At 48.2% G+C, this 18640-nt stretch overlaps 8 protein-coding genes across 8 annotated transcripts; 2 read left to right on the top strand and 6 right to left on the bottom strand.

Moving 5' to 3' along the window:
- Positions 1 to 16: 16 nt before the first annotated feature.
- Positions 17 to 2300, bottom strand: FMAN_02024 (putative alpha-galactosidase C precursor; the record flags this gene model as incomplete). Its single annotated transcript, XM_041825678.1, has 3 exons — positions 17 to 1559; positions 1608 to 2211; positions 2258 to 2300. 3 exons carry the CDS (start codon positions 2298 to 2300, stop codon positions 17 to 19), a joined length of 2190 nt encoding a protein of 729 aa, XP_041677382.1.
- Positions 2301 to 2577: 277 nt separating this feature from the next.
- Positions 2578 to 4258, bottom strand: FMAN_02023 (uncharacterized protein; the record flags this gene model as incomplete). The annotated part of the gene is made up of 3 exons (XM_041825667.1): positions 2578 to 2778; positions 2890 to 4010; positions 4060 to 4258. 3 exons carry the CDS (start codon positions 4256 to 4258, stop codon positions 2578 to 2580), a joined length of 1521 nt encoding a protein of 506 aa, XP_041677381.1.
- Positions 4259 to 5534: 1276 nt separating this feature from the next.
- On the bottom strand, positions 5535 to 6008 carry FMAN_02022 (uncharacterized protein; the record flags this gene model as incomplete). The annotated part of the gene is made up of 1 exon (XM_041825656.1): positions 5535 to 6008. One exon carries the CDS (start codon positions 6006 to 6008, stop codon positions 5535 to 5537), a length of 474 nt encoding a protein of 157 aa, XP_041677380.1.
- A 489-nt stretch (positions 6009 to 6497) lies between these two features.
- On the bottom strand, positions 6498 to 6983 carry FMAN_02021 (uncharacterized protein; the record flags this gene model as incomplete). Its single annotated transcript, XM_041825645.1, has 1 exon — positions 6498 to 6983. The coding sequence occupies one exon, from the start codon at positions 6981 to 6983 to the stop codon at positions 6498 to 6500; it is 486 nt and encodes a 161-aa protein (XP_041677379.1).
- A 1664-nt stretch (positions 6984 to 8647) lies between these two features.
- Positions 8648 to 9616, bottom strand: FMAN_16038 (uncharacterized protein; the record flags this gene model as incomplete). The annotated part of the gene is made up of 1 exon (XM_041825634.1): positions 8648 to 9616. One exon carries the CDS (start codon positions 9614 to 9616, stop codon positions 8648 to 8650), a length of 969 nt encoding a protein of 322 aa, XP_041677378.1.
- A 1106-nt stretch (positions 9617 to 10722) lies between these two features.
- FMAN_02020 (uncharacterized protein) lies at positions 10723 to 11592 on the top strand (the record flags this gene model as incomplete). Its single annotated transcript, XM_041825623.1, has 2 exons — positions 10723 to 11119; positions 11168 to 11592. 2 exons carry the CDS (start codon positions 10723 to 10725, stop codon positions 11590 to 11592), a joined length of 822 nt encoding a protein of 273 aa, XP_041677377.1.
- Positions 11593 to 13413: 1821 nt separating this feature from the next.
- Positions 13414 to 14205, top strand: FMAN_02019 (uncharacterized protein; the record flags this gene model as incomplete). The annotated part of the gene is made up of 1 exon (XM_041825612.1): positions 13414 to 14205. The coding sequence occupies one exon, from the start codon at positions 13414 to 13416 to the stop codon at positions 14203 to 14205; it is 792 nt and encodes a 263-aa protein (XP_041677376.1).
- Positions 14206 to 14568: 363 nt separating this feature from the next.
- On the bottom strand, positions 14569 to 18254 carry FMAN_02018 (uncharacterized protein; the record flags this gene model as incomplete). The annotated part of the gene is made up of 4 exons (XM_041825601.1): positions 14569 to 14628; positions 14687 to 16292; positions 16343 to 17153; positions 17207 to 18254. 4 exons carry the CDS (start codon positions 18252 to 18254, stop codon positions 14569 to 14571), a joined length of 3525 nt encoding a protein of 1174 aa, XP_041677375.1.
- Positions 18255 to 18640: the final 386 nt, after the last annotated feature.

Raw genomic sequence — 18640 nt, 5'->3', positions numbered from 1 at the left:
CTTTTGTCTGGTTCATTTATACCCTCTCTAGCAGAACAACCTTGCTATCATAATCTGTACCAAATCGAAATTGAATTCCTCCATTCATTAATGTCGCGCCCGAGTAGGTCTCCCCACCGTCAAGTTTATATCTCGCAACTGGGTCAAGTCCAGCGAGTCGAAGCAGCGGATAGTTGAGAACAGTTGTGGCTCTGATCTGGAACGCGAACAAGACAGCTTGGCTTCCATCCTCGGATACAAAGATGGCCGCGGGGAAGTTGGAATCCTCGGGCAACACCAACCGCCACATGTCTCCCTTAATGATGATGGGGTTGATCTTCTCTGCGAGCTTGATGAGATCTGGGATCTGTGCCTTGTCTTCCTCAGGCGTATGGTCAGGGTTCAGCTCGAAGCCGAATGAGCCGCCCATCATGGCGACGTGAGCTCTGAAGCTCATTGGGATTGAGCGGCCAGTCACATCATTTGGTGCAGAGCAGACATGTGCACCCATCGTCGAAGGCGGGTAGACCAATGATGTACCAAACTGAATGTGAATGCGGTCGAAAGCGTCCATGTTGTCCGAAGTCCAAACCTGCGGGAAGTATTGCAAGATGCCAGGATCGAAGCGACCTCCACCAGATGCGCAACCCTCCCAAAGGACATCGGGAAATCGGGCAGTCAGCACGTCAAAAACATGGTAGATTCCGAGCATGTATGCGTGGTGGTTATCTGGCGTAGGGCTTTCGTGCATCGCTCGGTTGTTGTCCCACTTGACATAGCTGACGGGTACAGTCTCTAAGATCTTGGATACTGAGCTGATGATAAAGTCCTGCACTTCTGGGAGGGCCGCGTTCAAGACCAGCTGCTGGCGAGTTTCGCTGCGAGCGTGCTCTCCAGCGCTCAAAACCCACTCAGGATGCTGTTCATATAGCTCAGACTTCTGGTTGACCATCTCAGGTTCGAACCACAGTCCAAACTGCAGCTTCTCATCTGAGTCCTTAACCTGCAACTTGGTGATGTCCTTAGCAAGAGAGTCCAAGCCACTGGGGAACCTCTTGGGATTTGCAACCCAGTCGCCAAGTCCAGCATGGTCATTGATGCGAGGATGCTTGTCGCCAAACCATCCATCGTCGAGCACAAAGAGCTTGGCACCCAGCTTTGCAGACTCTTGCGCCAGCTTGAAGATGGTCTTGTCGTCAAAGTCAAAGTAGAGACCTTCCCAACTGTTCAACAAAACAGGTCTCGTTTCAGAGACAAACTTGCTTCGGATGAGGTTATGGCGATACAGACGATGGAACTTTCGTGACATCTCGCCAATGCCGAGGTTAGAAAAGACGGAAACGCATTCTGGTGATTGCAGTGACTCGCCCGATCTCAAGGGCCAGGACAGTTGGCATGGGTTCATCCCGACGAGCGCACGAGTAAGTCCCTGATGACTCTTCTCAACTTCGACGCTGAAGGAGCCGGTATAAACGAGAGAGAAACCCCAAGCTTCGCCGTGGGACTCGGTTGTTGTTGGGGAGACCATTGATAAGAATGGGTTATGGTAGTGAGATGAGTAGCCGGTAGTACTCCCAAATCTATACCAGTATTAGCCACAGAAACTCTGATTCAAGACTATAGCATACCCTTGAAGCCCATACTCGACCTTTCGGCGAGTTCTGTTGCATTCTCTGGTCCATTCGCCCTGCAACTGAAGCATCTCGTAATTCTCATGAGGAAAGTCAACGCTGAAGCTGGACAGCTTCTCAACAGTAATGACATCATCGCTCTTGTTGATAATCTTGACGTTCCGTACAATAGCATCAAAAGTGGGAAAGATTGAGTATGACAAGTCTGCGCCGACAGAGCTATACTCGTCGTAGAGATGTATAGTCAGTGTTGACACATCGTCATCTGAGCCAAATGTGCTGGGCAGTTTCTCAATCGCAGGTTTACCCTTGACGACCGTATGAGATTTGTACTTGAAGTTGCAAACTGTGAAGCCCTTGGCGTGCTTGATGTGTACAGCTGGAGTGCGGAAATCTCCACGACCAAGATCTGGGAATTCACGGCGGAGATGAGCTTGAGTTGACCATCCTCCGCCGTTGGACATGATCTGAGCAATGGGATTTTCTGTCACGCGATCGCCGAAGTGATCGAGCAGAAGATCACCAGTCGCTGGATCAACGTGAAAGCGGTACGAGACATTTTTGCCGTTGAGCGCAAATGAAGTGCCGTCCACGACGATTGCTGAGATTGTCAGTGCTGATAACGAAGATAAGCTGGGAAAACATACGGTCGGCTTTGGGAGCTGGTGTTGTTGCCTGAAGAAGAGTCATTGTAAAGATGCAATGGACGCTATAACAGAGACAGAGGAAGAAAGAGGCGAGTCTCGAAGATGTTTACAGGCTTTCAACAGAAAGTATTCGACTCGGGTTTAAATACAATAATTGTTCTTGTCATCAGCAGTCATTGACAGGATTCCGAGCATTTCCCCATGGGGCTAATCAACCTCCGATCAAGGAGCGGGGGTGGTGAGACAAAGTCGTACTAGCCTACATTAATCGAGCATATCTTATGCAGAGTCTGCATAATATTATGCACTATCGAGCCATTTTACCCTGCACGCGTCCTTGGTTTTACCCAGACGTTGAAATCAAGCGGCTTGACAAACCAGTAATTCTGTGTTTTCCATTCATTTTGGAGTAGATTATCATGCAAAGTAAACTCAAAGTCTCGAACTAAAGCAGGAATGAGTTTGCACATTTCAAGCATGGAAATATGACGGCCGATACAGGTTCGAGAGCCGAGACCAAACTAAAAAAAAGTTTTGTCAGTGAAACGTCAACCATAAAACAGACAGATGCCCAAGTCGATATGCCACCAACTAAATTGGATCAGCTTGCAAAGATTAAAGGGAAAACTTACAGGCATCCAGAAGCGGTTCATCAAAGCTAAACGCTCGTCATCATCTTGCAGCCACCTCTCAGGCGAGAATGAATCTGCATCCTGTCCAAAGATGCCGCGGTCCATGTGCGCAACCCAGGTATTGATTCCAACAATACTACCCTCCGGGAAGAAACGACCTGAAATGGTAGCACCACCCTTGGGCACTACACGCTCTAGGGGTAGTCCAGTGGCTGGATGTAACCGCAAGGCTTCTTTAATAACCGCCTGCAGGTACGGCATTGCCTGGCTCTCTTTGTAAGTGACATACGTGGATAGCTGATCATTGGCAGTGAATGTGTCAACCTCTTCTCGTAGCTTGTCCATGCACGAGGGGTTCTTGAGAAGATAGTACAGCACAGCTGAGAGGCTGATACTCGTTGTGTCAGATCCCGCGATCATATTGGTAAGACATCCGGTTATGACATGGGACGAGGTGAAAGCATCCGGCTTTGAGGTATTCTTAGCAAAGAACTTCATAAGAAAAGACTGTGTTGAGGTGTCGCTGTGGTCCAGGATCACAGCTTTGGGATTTGACTGTGCTTCACTGATCCTCGCCTTGGTGAATGCCGTGACATAAGCTGCACCTTGTCCTTTACTCCCTGCAAGGAAGTTCATGATCGGAACAATGATGTTGTGGAGGGTAGGAAAGACGATGCCAACCAATGTTGAGTAACTAAGTATCTCTCCCAAGGCGTGGGTGACATTACCCACGTCCTCTCCTTTATCGAGGAAGCCCAGACGCTTTCCATATGTGATCATACCAATCACGTCGAAAGCATAACATTGGAGCCAATGATGCATATCGACCGCTTGGCCTGCAGCACAGAGTTCTGACAGGCGCCTCTTCAATAGCTCAGCACACTCGTCAACAAAGGTTTCGTAGTTGACCAAGGAAGACACCGAATAAGTGGACTGATATTGCTTTCGATCGTGTGCATGCTTGGTCAATGATCTCTCATTGAACAAATTGTTATCTCCAGGATTGCCCCAAGGTATGTACCATGGAGACTTGGGGAACGAAGAACCCAGACCATAGATGACTTTAACTGCCTCGAGGTCACTGAAGCTGTAGCGGTTGGGTGCATAGCGAACGACAGAGCCTGAGGCGTTAATGACAACGAAATAACGCAGGGGGACACGCTTATATACCGTATTTCTTGTGTAAGTCACGGTTAACATGCTCAAAAGCACCTTGCCAAACCTTCCAGGTATACCAACCGAGTGTCCATCGAGCGGCACTAGGGCCTTGAACGGACCTCAGACTTGAGCGCAAATGCCAAAAGAGGATCAAGACTGCTTTGAGGAGGAGCAGCGACACCAATGGGAATGCAACGAGGTAGATATTCATTTTGCTGCTGAGATCCAGGTACGAAATGCTGACCTAGACCGCATAGGCACACGAGAGCAGCGACCACCCGCCCTTGAAGTATGCAAAACTTGAAGAGGGGATCATGGTGATACACCGTTGTTCGCCGTCCCCATATCTTGTAATTTCGGGAAATCAGGTCGGTAAGTAGGCAAATTCCCCGCGTTTCAATCCATTAGCGGGTTGTTAACTGCAGATCCGGAGATCTAGTGCATGCCAATGCCGAGTGCAACGATGGATTATGATTGATGTTAGTAGAGAAGTACTTTGCTACTCCTAGCTTGCCTCAAGAATACATAAACGACTAACCCACTTATGTAAGCGGCCTTTCGGGCGGCATTGATTAACCCATGGCCCACGTTAGACAGTATGGCCCCGGTGTTTTACACCTTGGCAGCAGGCTTGTATAAGGCATTCTGGCCGGAAGAGTCATACCGCATCAACTAATGAAATTCGGTGAATACATGCTAGCCTGCTTACAGCTTTGCAATTGGTCAGGGTACAAATGAGGAACTGACATCTTGTTGATTTTCATCAGTTGATGCGGTGGCTCGGTCTATTTGTGGCCTCTTACAGTGCTCGGATTTATGTCTGGGGGACTTTTATAAACCCTTATAAGTTATAGTTCTTTTAAGACCATATTGCTATCTTGTTATAATACAGGACGTTCCATTTATAACCAGATGACACTTGTTCTTCCTTTGATACAATCCAGGTTTAATTCTCTTGTCTGAACCAATATCTACCAAGAAATACCAAAGATGGGTTCCCTAGGAGTAAACCGTGCCCTCTGGCTCTCCTCATACTCAAAGCCCCTCGAGATTATAGAGTTACCTATCCCAGAGGCTACTATGGGCACAGTTATAGTCAAAATCCTTGCAGCGCCTATTGCTCCCTATACCCATGTGCTTCACACCGGCCAGCTTCCGCAGATGAATGTCCAGCCACCTTATGTCCCAAATGCCAACGCCATTGGACGCATCCACGCCGTTGGCCCAGACGCCGTACTTGCCAAGCCCGGCGATCTCGTCTATGTCGACTCCACTGCCCGCGCTCGCGATGATCCCGACAACGTCATGATCATGATCGGGCACCTAGGCGGTGCAGGCAATGGAGGCCAGAAGCTTATGAAGGCGTGGCGAGACGGCTCGTTGCAGCAGTACCAGAAAGTTCCACTCGAAAACATCTACCCCTTGGACGAGCACCGCCTGATTGGCGAGCTGGGCTATGACCCTGCTGAGCTGCTCTCTATTGCGTACTATTGTGTGTCCGCCGGGTCGTTACTCGAGGCTGCTGATCTCAAAGCCGGTGAAACCGTCATCGTAGGGCCATCAGGTGGCAACTTTGGCGGTCTGGCCGTCGAGATCGCCCTTACTATCGGCTGCAATGTTGTTGCTCTTGGCCGTAGTACAAGCAAGCTAGCAGAAATGCAAAAAAAGCTCAACGGTAACCCGCGCCTCAGGACAGTGGTCATGACGGGCGATAGCGCTGCCGATACGGCTTCAATCCTGGCCGCAACTCCTAAAGGCGCCGGTGCCGAGGTGTATAACGACTGGTCGCCTGGCGAGCTGAAGAACCCGCCCTTCCTTAACGCCGCTCTGTGCGCCTTGAAGCATGAGGGCCGGATGATCCTTAGTGGCGGAGCTAGCGAGACGTTGACAGTCCCGTATGCAGAGCTCGTCTTTAGGAATTTGAAGTTGCAAGGCAAGTGGATGTGTGGGCGGTCGACCATGTTGAAGCTGATTAGGATAATTGAGGGTGGCCAGCTAAGAGTTGGGAGAGAGAGCGGCAGCGAAATTAGAGTTTTTACTCTTGATGAGCATAATGATGCAACTTCATTTGCGCGAGAGAATGGCGGCTGGAGGAAGTATACTGTTGTTGCACCTAATACTTGGCAATAGTTTTAGGAAGTCTAATAACTCCATGTTGGCTTATGTATAGGATTTAAAGAAGCTCATTTAGCTAGCTTTATTATATATAAATATAAAATACAGCCCGGTTTTTAACTTAAATGCATTTTATTATAAACTTTAACAGTAAATATAGTTAATGCTTTCTGAATGATAATTATAATTGATTTCATTATATATACACTTTCCTACTCCTGGCTTGCTTTAAGAATACATGAACCAATGACTTACTTGTCCCTCTCCTCAGTGTCACTCACGAATGAACTGCTCAAGCACTGATATCTCCATACAGCGCAGACTGGCACTGGGGCTTAATAATAAATGACCCGAGCACGGCGAGTGGGCATCTTGCTGGGTACCATATCACCCGTACGCTCAAGAACATCCTCCTCATCTCCTCCAACCTGAGCTCCAAGAGTACCCGCATCCTGGGTCAGCTGCCCATCAATATTATCTCCATCAGTCTGAACAAGGTACGCAGCTTTGTCTTGTCCAAAGGCGTGCAGATCAGTAGAGGCGCCGTTGGCAATCTTATCAGCCTGTCTCTTGACTTTTGGTGGTGGAGGAGGTGGGTTGCTGGTGCTGCCTCCCCCTGCAGTGGTAGTTTTGCCCCCGATGAGAGTGGCAGCGTTGTCTTCTGCGTTTTCAACACCATAGCCGACACCGTTATCGGTGCCGGTGAAGACGGAGTCGAAGAAGCTGCCTTCGCCCGCGAGCTGACGAGGTTTCATGGTTGGGGCACTGATGGTTGCGCTGGCGGCTGCTAGAATAATGAGAAGCTTGGTGAGCTGAGTCATTGTTGGCAATGTCAGATGTTTATAGATAGGTAGTTAAATATGATAGAGTGGTTAACTTGTGACTGTTCTGTGTCCGCGCTGAAGGAGATTGGAGTTAATGTGTCTGAATGGAGGACAAGAAAGAGGTCACTGAAGCCGACAATCTGCTTTCTTTTATATCTTATCACTTCTCTGACGTCTTCATAGTCAAGCAGATTGGTCACCCTTCACATGTCCACTACCCACCAGCCACATTCGTCACGTTTGTTAAAATGCTCTCATAGTAGTGGATTGACCAGACGGCTCAAGGATCCGAAATATCGCGCTGTAGAAGGATCAAAGCTGCCGTATGACGTCGAGAAGCAACCGAACGATGCGGCTCCCAAATGGCAAAAGGTGTCAGCTGCGTCATATCGGGGATGTCGCTGTCATATCCCGTCGAAGAACAGTCGTCACTGGTGGCAAATCATATATGCACAATTACACATGGGGCCAACTAGCTATCCCTAGCACTTAGGCTTTAAGCATATGGTTGTCTGGAATGTGACGCCAGGGGTCACAAAACAGGGGACCAGTCAACCATATGCTTTCTATTCCAACAGCTGAGCTCTTCTCGAGATTGATGCAGTTGAACTGAATGATAACTCCATGAGCAACCGGCTTTGACTAGCAACCGGTAAACACTCCATGGTCCCAAATAATGACACAACCATATTCTGAAGAATAGGAAACACGCAGCCAGCAAGGGGACAGCTGAGGGTGGAGGCATAGAGCCACCTACGACAACTGGAAGACCCTTGGTCCCCTGGTAATCATGCCCTATCTCGTATCGTAGCCGTGATTCCCGAAGCCACATCATCACAACCAAGGGGCCTAACCGTTATCGCAAACGGGTTTGGATCTACTGAAACCTTGTTCCTTGACTTATTTCGCAGTAGAATACTTGCTGGAGCATATGATTGGGCACCGTCAGCTGAGATGCGCTAATATCTGTGCCGAAGATCCGCGTCCCGGCGATCAGGTCGGTGGCGCTAAATAAGCTCTTTCATCAATGACTAACTATGGAATTAGGAACCTGAGGTCCCAAGTACCTTAACGCAGTTGAGAGGGCTGACTACATTCCCACTAGTGACTGCGACCTTGAATCATATCATAGCACTGGAGGGCTATTGCTGCTGCATCCGAGCTTGGCGCCCTCCTCCGCTGACGATCATCGTGCCATTCCTGCAGGTAACATCAACAGCCCGTGACTGGAGAACAAAGATATGGCAGATATGTTGCAAGCAGTAGCGGCCCAAGTCGTGGGTGTCCGACTTCAGAATGCGTTGAACGGGTTTGACGAGACTCTTTTGCCACAATCAGATGCACTCGGCTAAGGGGAGTTGAGTTATTTCAGGGCAGTTCAGCATATGGAGAAGCTTTAATAGTTCAGGATACACTGCCTCGCAAAGCATGTTACAAATTTGTGGATGTAAGTGGTCGAGGCGAGGATGGCTATGGGCGTGTTACAGCACAGAGCAGTTTTGTTTAGACTAGGTAGATAAGCAAGAAATAGGTTGAAGTGTTTAGTGATGGGAATCTCCGATGAAATGAACGGAAAGGCTCACCGTAATAGATGGTATTACCATTATGCTGAATACTGGTGTATAAACGATAACTGTATCTATGGTCTAACATAGAACAAGTTATGAATTTGCCAGATAAATGCTCTTAATGGCTCGGTCTCGGTTTTCAAACGCCCTTTTGCAGACTCCAGTCTCTCTCGAAGGAAAAATGTCAAATCCATGCGGACATCCCGGATACACATGGAGTTCTGCACTGATACCGGACTTGTAGAACTTGGTCGCAAGCTCGATCGACTCGTTTCGGAAGAGATCCAACTCGCCCACCTCGATATACAGAGGCGGCATACCCGTGGCATCTACCATGCGTGCTGGCGCGGCTGTTTCGGCCACCACCTCTCTGCCCCTACTACAGCCCAACAAGGCCTGCCAGCCGGTCTCGTTATCCGTAGTGTTCCAGCTTAGAAACGGGATCAAGTGCTCGTCAGCTGATACTGTGCGATCATCAAGCATAGGAGATAGCAGAATGAGCTTCGCAATACGGGGTCCGTCTTGCCGTCGAGCAAGGAGTGCCGTTGCTACAGCCAGGCCGCCACCAGCGCTATCACCCATGATACCAATACGGCTGGTATTCACTCCAAGTTCTTCTGAATGCGCCACTAGCCAGTTCAAAGCCGCATAAACATCGTTGACGGGGATTGGATAGGGATACTCTGGAGCCAGGCGATAATCAACTGCGAGAAACGGCACCCCCGTGCGGGCGACATATGCCGCCACTACTTTATCATAGGCCTTAACACTACCCAAGATCATACCACCACCATGAGCGTAGATCACCGCTGGGCTTGGGGACTTGTGGTTCGAAGAGTACCAGCGCAGAAAGATCTTTTGGCCATCCGATGTATCGACAAAGAAGTCTCTGGTCGTGACCTGATCAAGAGGGAAATTAGGGTCGGCCAGAATAGCAATACCTGGCTCCATTCGAGAGCGTCTGGCTTCGACATCTCCCACAGGAAAGGGGGCGGGAGTAGGTCTGTTGCCAAAAAGGGACTTCAAAATCGCATTATATTCGTTGTCGAGTTTGAACGGCATCTTGAAGCAGAAGAACGGATACACAAATTGGTCACTGATGAAGAGCGAGTGATTGTTCAAACAAGCGAGGGCGTACTATTATTGGCGGTCTTTGTGAACTTATAACATGCCGATCCTGACAAGGGAACTAGCCCTTTGCATTCTGAATGGTTTTGTATCAGCTATAGGTTTGTGCACCTAGCCTTACAATATCTATCTGGATAATGGAATCATAGCAAAGGCCCAGTATGGTTGAGTAAATGCTCATTTTGGTTTAGGGCCGGGGAAATTTTGCCAAAAGTGATGCCAAGGACCCATCCTCACAGAGTGGCTAGTGGGATAGGCCATACGGACCCACTGACACTCTCAAGCTCCCATAGCGATAGCGATAGCGAGACCGAGACCGAGACCGATATCGATGACTCCTTGTTAAGGGAGGAGCTCCTCCGCTTTCCGAAGACTTCTTTTGGAGTTGAGGCTAAGCTTCTGCGCTAGGCACTACTCGGTTAATGACTCACAGATCAGATTAGACGCCGACTTTAATTGGGTACTGTCTCCCTCAGTTCCAGTGCGCGACATCGCGTGGAGTCCATGACGACTTTTTACCACATTGAAGGGAAAATATAAAGATAAAAGACGTACCAATAATATAGAGTTAATACATAACAATAACTACAGCCATTTAGAATTATTTCATACTGCTTTTCTTAATTAAGCTTACTTTTTAAAAATTAGAAACTTTAGACTTATGCCTTAGCCACTCTCGTATTGTCTATTTATAGCTATTCTGGTTTTGTATTTTAGCCCGTTTTCGAGGCTGAGGCCATTGCTTAAACGCAATTATCCCAGACAATTATCTTGGCAAAAGTCTATTCTTAGTTGAGGCTCAGGCTTCGCTTGATGAAAATGCTTTCTGGGAGGCCTATTATGATTGTTATATAACTTTAATCTAGTGTTAAACGTAGTTATTCTTAATTGGCAGCAGCGTGTATTAACTGACAATGTCCTACAAAGACATCCTATTTGACCCACGTGGTGATATCAAGCTCTGCGTCGGAGAAATAGACCCCATCACCTTTACAGCCTGTTCAAGGGCTTTAGCTAGAGCATCACCAGTCTTTAATTGCATGCTCTTCGGGCAGTTCATGGAGTCAGAACCTACAAATGGTAAAGACTGGATTGTAGAACTCCCAGAGGACAAGCCAAAAGCATTATCCATCTTTCTACACATATCACATGGTCAATTCGATCAAGTACCCCGAACGCCATCGATAGATGACCTGTACGACCTTACGGTGTTGTCAAACTACTACGATGGCACACATATGCTGGAACCCTGGGTTGGAAGATGGATGTCTTTGGTGGAGGATGACGCGAATGCGTCAAAGGTCTCGATGAGCAAGAGCTTATGGATAGCATGGGAGTTTGGCCGGAAAGACTCGTTTTGCAGAATAGCAAGAAGAATGCTCATGGAATCGGATGGCTCCAAAGATCCCCAACTCAAAATGCAGCCAGACATACTAGGTGAGTTTCTGGCCCATATCCGCAAGATAATAACTAATCCAGTCTTAGAGCGAATATCTGCAAATCGTCTCGCGACCATTCAAGCACTTCTAGACATTATCAGAAAACTCATCAATGACTTACTTGTCGTTGATGAGAAGCCCCGCTGGTGTCGACATGCAGAGTGGATGGGGCCGCATCGCTGCGAATCCATGATTCTGGGTTCAATAACGTTTTGTCTCGCGCGAGGGGGTCTGTGGCCCCTACCCCAGGCGGAAGATGTGATGGACAGTATCGTTGGACTGCGTTGTAAGATGACCCAGCTGGTGATCCATGACATTGGAAAGGTGGACGGGCTTGATCATACACACTGCAATCCAATGCAGTTCTTGCTGGGCGAAGTGGAAAGGGTCTTTATCGATATTCGGAATCCAGTCACTAAAGATGACCTGGAAGCAATGGATAAGCAGAAGAAAAGACTCACAAAGACATAATAGAAAGGGAACACGATAGTCCAATATCTGATTTAGATTTGCTTTAAAACTCTAATGGCTGAGCTTTCCAACACACTGATATAGTGGCTGCATCCGTGCATTGCTGTTGGTGTCAGATGGTAATGAGTCAGAAAGTTCCCACCCAATGTGCTGTCGGAGAAGCTACAGGGGCAAATTCTGAGATGCTGTTGTCTTTTAGACTTGCATCCATTCCCTCAAGATACTTCCTCCAATAACTTACTCTGGTCGAACCACCAGGTCTCGGCGGGAGATAAACCGAGCTTCCCAAGCACATTAAATTAACAAGGTTAACCTAAACCCAAGGCTCAACGGCCCGTCGACGTCATTGCTGATCCCTACCAAGCTTAGTTAGACTGGCCTGTGATATCGGAACAGCCCCACAACTCTTCCGTGATCACTTTCCCAGTCCAGCCTATGGGGGTAATAAACCCCGAACCCCCCGGTCGGTGGATCGTCAGCGAATTTCGGTGTAAGCCAGCCCCCTTGAGGCTCGTGTAATCCTCCCCCCGACTCCCGGAGGCCTAAACTCGTTCAGAGGCCTGCTCCGCACACGACCTCCGCCAAGAATGGGCCCTGACGAATGATCATCACATTGACATCGGAACATCTGCCGATATGCAAGAAACGCCATGGTTAAAAGTCAAAGATAGGCTGCAATAATTAGATAAAGCATTAAATTAAGCTGTATTTTCCTTTCTCTCTCTCGTTTCTAGGAGTTTGGATTTGTTGGGTTGTTATCAGATTTTGATTGAGTTTTCCGTGAATGATAGACGGAAAATTCCGAGAGTGGGGTAACCTATTTATGTACCTTGCGTCGGTAAAAGGAGCCAGGCGTGATGTGAAGACTCTGATTTCCAGCTACCAATTTATTACTGTATAGACTATTAGCGATACTTCTTTTTAGGAACTGATGATGTAGAATATATGCCGTAGGTATATAGACATAACTGCAACAGTAGATTAGAAACAACATTGGTGACAAACTCGCAAAGTTGATGGCACCATTGAGGCGAGGTCAACCTAAACCCAAAGCTAGCAACCTGTATGTAGGCCATCGCGATCACCGAGCTCCCGCCAGAGCTTTGATTGGGTTTTATTTGTCATACGCGTTTAGGTCCGCGTATATCGCAAAGCACCGGCAGCCCCACCTTATTGCGCCTCCGACTAAGAGGGAGATCGAGGCTCGTTCCTCGTTCAATTCTCTGTCTAGCAACAAACAACGTTCTTTAAACCTCGTTTAGCAAAAAAGACTAATCTTTTACTCTTTTGCCCCCCCACGACCCTTGCCAAGGATGGTCCTTGACAAATCACCATCAGAGACATCGGATCATCTTACGAACCGAAAGAAACGTCTGCATAAGAAGTCAAAGACAGGTTGCAACGATTGCAGGAAGCGTCGGGTCAAGGCATGTTTTTCCTACGCTTCTTTTACTGTGATTACCTGATACGGTGGGCCAGCCTTCTGATTCTGCGTCGTAGTGTGATGAGAAAATACCAGCCTGTACCGCTTGCGTCCGACGTGGCGATGTATGCGTCTATCCATCCCCAATAATCAGTCATCCCTCACCGGCTTCGGCTCAGCAAACGGATGAGGCAGCACTCGCTGCGTCGCTGACGCTACCAAGGATCGTCGAGGGCCATGAACAATCAGCATCATCAACCACAACCTTTACACCCGATGATCTTGCCTTGCTACACTACTGGACAATCTCAACGAGCTTAGACATCATCAAGTCCCCCGTCGGAGATCATTATTGGCAAAAGACGTTTCCAAATATTGGATTCCAGTATACCTTCGTCATGCATGGAATTCTAAGCCTGGCAGCGCTGCATCTTGCCTACAGACACCCTGCCGACAAGCCGCGACTTGTCTGTATCGCCGCCTATCATCACAACATAGCACTACGGGGATTTCAACACGGCATCAGCCAAGTGAACGATGGAAATAGTGATGCTCTATACGCCTTTTCTTGTTTAAACATGGTCTATGTGCTGGCCTTCTTTGGACCTCTCTGCGATGGCGCTTCTGTCGACAGCAAGTCCCGCATTCTCGGAGAAGGGTGGATCCCAGCGATACGCGGCGTCGACGCAGTACTACATCCTGTATACGATAGGGTATGTCGAGGGCCACTGGATGACTTGACAAAGATCGGCAACTGGGATCAACTGGACCCAGATCAACAAGCATTTACTCACGATGATCACTTCCGCAGTATACAACAAGTTTGGGAGAGCAATAACGACGCATGCATCTACAATGAGTCACTCTATCTACTCCGGAAATGCAACGCATATATGAAGCAGTTCGAGACAATGAGCAGTGAGGCTAAAGCTGAGTGGGGATACAATCAGGACTGGTCAGCACCATATATATGGTTACACGCGACTTCTAAGGAGTATCTTGACTTGCTACAACAGCGAAAGCCACCGGCTTTGCTTCTTTTTGCATATTTCGGTGCTTTGGCCCATGCTTTAGACGGATCCTGGTTTATGGAAGGTTGGGGGCGAAGTATAATACTTGTTGTCGATGAGTTACTAAGAGGATATTATGACCGATGGATAGAGTGGCCTAAAGAAATTATACGTATATAAAATTTATATATATATCTTACTTAAGTATAGACCCTGAGTAAAGTTGAATTGAAGGAGGGAAAGAGCTTGGAAAACACTCAGCTTTGTACTCTGGACGAACCTTGGCTCCTCTACTTAAAAGTAATGCCACAGCCGCCTTATATCCTCTTTCTGCTGCTAAGTGAATGGCTGTTCTTTCCACTATGACTGCACTCATTCCGGTCATAAGGAAATCCGATCTTTGCTTCCGTTGAATGATTAAGTATTGTCTTTTCCCTGTGCTCTGAGCCGAGCGAGATGTGGTCTTGCTGGTAAAAAGATCATTGATACGCGCTCCATGATCTAATAAGAGACTGATCATTGAGTTTTGCCCGCTATCAGCCGCTAGATGAAGTGCTGTCTTTGACTCCTCTTTGAAGTACTGTATGCCTCCACATCTCCAGTCTTTATCTGTCAATCTTCGACCGTTGACATTCGCTCCCTTTTGTAGAAGGCTCTCCACCAATGCTAGTTGTTCATTCTCAACCGCCCAGTGAAGTGATGTTCTTTCAGATGAGACTTTTCCGAGAAGTGATGGTGAGCAATGCTCATCTGTCTTGTTACTCGCCTGGGCACTTGCGTTTTCAAACTTTCCTTGCTGGTCGGGGATGGCGCTGCTATTCACGAGTAGCGTCAGGATCCCTTTATGCCCATTGTTCGCGGCAGACCTGAGCAAGCCTCCACCCCAGGTTACCCGGGTCCTCGTCAGCAGCACCTTAACAACTGCCTCGTGGCCACCCTCCACTGCATAATCAAGAGGCGTCGACCTGTAACTAGAATCTTCGCGGTCTGCATCAACGGTATCCATAGCAAGCAGTAGTCTGACCACCGCCTCGTGGCCGTTTTCTGCTGCAAATGACAATGGCGTCCGACCTCTCTTATCCGCAGAGTCTGCAAAAACCCCTTGTTTCTCAAGGAGGAGTTTGACAACCGCAGTGTGCCCTTTTTGTGCGGCACAAGCTAAGGGCGTTCTTAATTCCCAGTCAGTTGAGTTGGGGTCAACGTCATGTCTGGAGAGAAGGAGCCTAACCACTTCTAGGTGGCCGTTCTCTGCTGCAAACGACAACGGCGTCTGACGATTTTTATGTACACAGTCTGCGAGAATACCTTGATTGCCAAGTAAGAATTTGACAACGCCGGCATGCCCATTCTTTGCGGCCCAAGAGAGCGGGGTCTCAACATACATTCCATCAGTAGAGTTAGGGTCGACGTCGTCCCTGGCGACAAGTAGCTTGACAACCTTTTCGTGCCCGTACCTTGCTACGTATGACAATGCAGTCCACCCACATATACCCTTGGAATCTGCAAGTTGGCCTTTCTCCAACAAAGCCAATACTGTGTTAGATAGCCCAAAATATGCTGCTGTATTTACTTTGGTTTCTGTGGCCTTGATATACTCCCATGAGTGGTGTTGGGAAGCCATGATTTCCTGGACTGAGGCAAGTGGTTTAGCTGGAGTATTCAGGAAATCTACAATCACCCGCCCACCATCCATAGACGCCATGAGAGCATGATGCCCCCAGTTATGCGAGGCATAGCCATAAAACGGATTGCACGTCAGACGGTTCTCATATTCCTCTTTACTTCTACAAAAGCCGCCCTTAAAGACGTCAAATGAGAGGTATCTGATACAGGCCATTGTGATATGCGACTCTGCAATGGGAAACCACTGGCCGCGAGTCCGCTCGAGGTATTCCTGTGTTGTATAGTGAACTAGTCGGATGACACCGCTATTGTCGTCAACTGTGACCAGACCAGAACACACTGAGACCATATCGTCGATTTGGGGGATGTTTTCTTTATTGAGTTCGAGATCATTTTCTTCGACTGCAAGCGCATGCTGAAGTTCTGAAGTTTTGAGAACTCTTCTAGCGCAAGTTATCCATGAAAGAACTTGCGTGGCTAGCTCCTTAGAATCTTGGTCCTGGCCAGCTATTCTCTCCATGGCTTTCTTGTAAGCAATATCGTACGCTTTCGGCCCACCTGACAGGCTGTTTAATGCATCCTTGATCTTCTTAAGAGTCTTCTTTGTGGACACAGATTGGAAATGAAGTTGCGCGAGGAGGAACCTGCGTAAGTGTTATTTCTCAACTATGTATTGCGATTGACTTAGACCTACATTCCGTCAACTGACTTGGCGATTTCAGACTTGATCTTCTCACGATGTGTCTGCAATAGCTTCCCTGATTGCGAGATCTTGCTGTCTAGGAAGCTTCGCACGTCCTCATCTTGGGCGCGAATTTTAATCGTTTTACCTCCTCCAAATTTATCCGTAATCTCCGGAATAAACCTCGACGTAGCAAAGAATTTCGCACTGCCTTGAGCCTGGACCTTGAAGATCTCTTCCAGGAACCTATTTCGGCAACCGTCTATTGCATTGAGCTCATCAAGTGCGTCAACAATGATGTAGACCCGTGTGAATAGCGCAACAACGGACTGAAGAGTCGTTGAGATTTCCTCGCTGGAGGGCCGCGTCTTCCCGACGTTGTGCTTGTCGTAGAGAACCTTCAGGCTTGCTGGCATAGAATATTGTCCTTGAACTAACTGCTTTAGTAGGCTTTCGAGCAGATGATTAAGTCTCTGTTCGTCACGCTGCCGGTAATTACCATAGATGAATGCGATCCCGACGGTGTCATCATCCCCAAAGCGGGTCATGAGTTCATTGATCACGATGGATGTGAGGATTGTTTTGCCTGCTCCAGGAACGCCGGGACAGAACAGCGTCTTCCCAGTGTCGATCCAGTCTTGGAACTCTTTGGAGCTTAGAAGCCACTCACCAGTGCCTTCTTGTCGTTGGCTAAAGGTGTCGCTCTGCTGGGGTCCGTAGTTGACAGGTGTGAGCCACTCGAGGATCTCAACGTCCTCTTTTCTATCCATCTTACGCTTCACTTCTCGAATGTTCGCATCAGACCGTGAGACAGTTTCATGGACTAAGATGAAAGTCAGAAGGTTGCTACTGTACATTGAACCTTGATCTACTCACTTTGGCCCAAAACTTCCTTTGCCGTAGGCTCCCTCTCAACATCGCTTGCCTGCACTTGGCCCAGCAATTCCTTCGCAAAGGCAGCTGCCACAGCGGCTGCATGGGCTTGCCACGCATTATTCTTATGCGAATCAGCATAATCGCAAATGCCCCGGATGGTGATGCAGGGCAAGTTATGCGCCAGCCCTGCCGCTTCCATCTCAACACACAGCGCCTGACCACCTAGATCCCTATTGAGCTTGTCACGGAAGATGGAATCCTTGATGACTTCGTTTCCAGATGCGATAAGCCCGTAATGAACTCGCATCTCTCTAGGCTTCCTCTTCACCGTTTGGCTCTTATCGCAGAAACGACAGTCGTCTTCTGCGTCACTCTCCTCAGCTTCATGATCATTAACCCGGATGACTGTTCCATCCGCTGTTCCTTCCGCAACACTCTTACTGATATGGGAGTATTCAGTCTTGAACAGTTGATCTTTGAGCGAATCAGACTTGAGGTACTTGTGTGCCAATCTTGGCCACTTCTGCTCCAGTTCCTTCAAGTAGTCAGGTATTCGAGAGCCAATTAGATCATGCTCCGACTCTACCAATGTCAAAGCTGCCAGTAAGGAATTTGGCGGACTATTCAATGACCCCGTCCTCTCGAATGTGCCTCCTTGATGTGCCTTTCCCAAGTCGTATTGGACTACGCCTGGAAACGCCCCAACAGGAGTGCTAACCACAACGTCACCCAGACGAACCTTGGGCGGAATGCCACCTCCGATACCAACCATTAGACAAAACCTAATGTTCGGAAAGGTTGAGACCATATTAGTGGCAACTGTCGCTGCTGAGACATTGCCGATTTTGCCCTTAGGCAGACAGGCGATAACGACAGAATGTTTGCCCACAGCTCCGAGTGTATATGTGTTGTTGTCGTTCGGCGGCTTCGGGAGATTTGTATGCCTCTGGTCCAGCATAGCTATCGCCGCCGTCTGTTCGGTGGGCAGGGCGCAGACCCATCCAACATGGTAGTCATTGTGAGACCAACATTCAGTTCCTGATGCCATTGTTAAAGACTAGGACGGGATCTGTGTTCCAGCAGAGACCGATAGTAAGTTATATCAAACAGCCACTTCCATGTCATTCACCACGTTCGGTGGAAATTATTTATGCTGTTTTCTATTTAGGGCTAGGAGACGGTGAGACCTCGTTGGTAGAGGCAAATGAAATGCTGATCTCAGTGTTCGGCAAAAGCGAATCGACAAGGGCTTGATAAATATTTCAGGGCCGTCTTTGCCCATCTACTGATCTTTCTGGGTCAAAGACGTCGAAAGTTGATCAACAAATGTGAGAGGAATGCGTGAATGTTGAGAGTGTTCAGTGGAGATGGAAGGGAGAATGTCTCCTCACTACGAGGCCTTCGGGCGGTGATAGGCGCCCACTAGGCATCAAT

This window comes from Fusarium mangiferae (assembly GCF_900044065.1).
Source record: "Fusarium mangiferae strain MRC7560 genome assembly, contig: FMAN_scaffold001, whole genome shotgun sequence".
Classification (NCBI taxonomy): Eukaryota; Fungi; Ascomycota; class Sordariomycetes; order Hypocreales; family Nectriaceae; genus Fusarium; species Fusarium mangiferae.
This window is presented reverse-complemented; position numbering and strand designations above follow the sequence as displayed.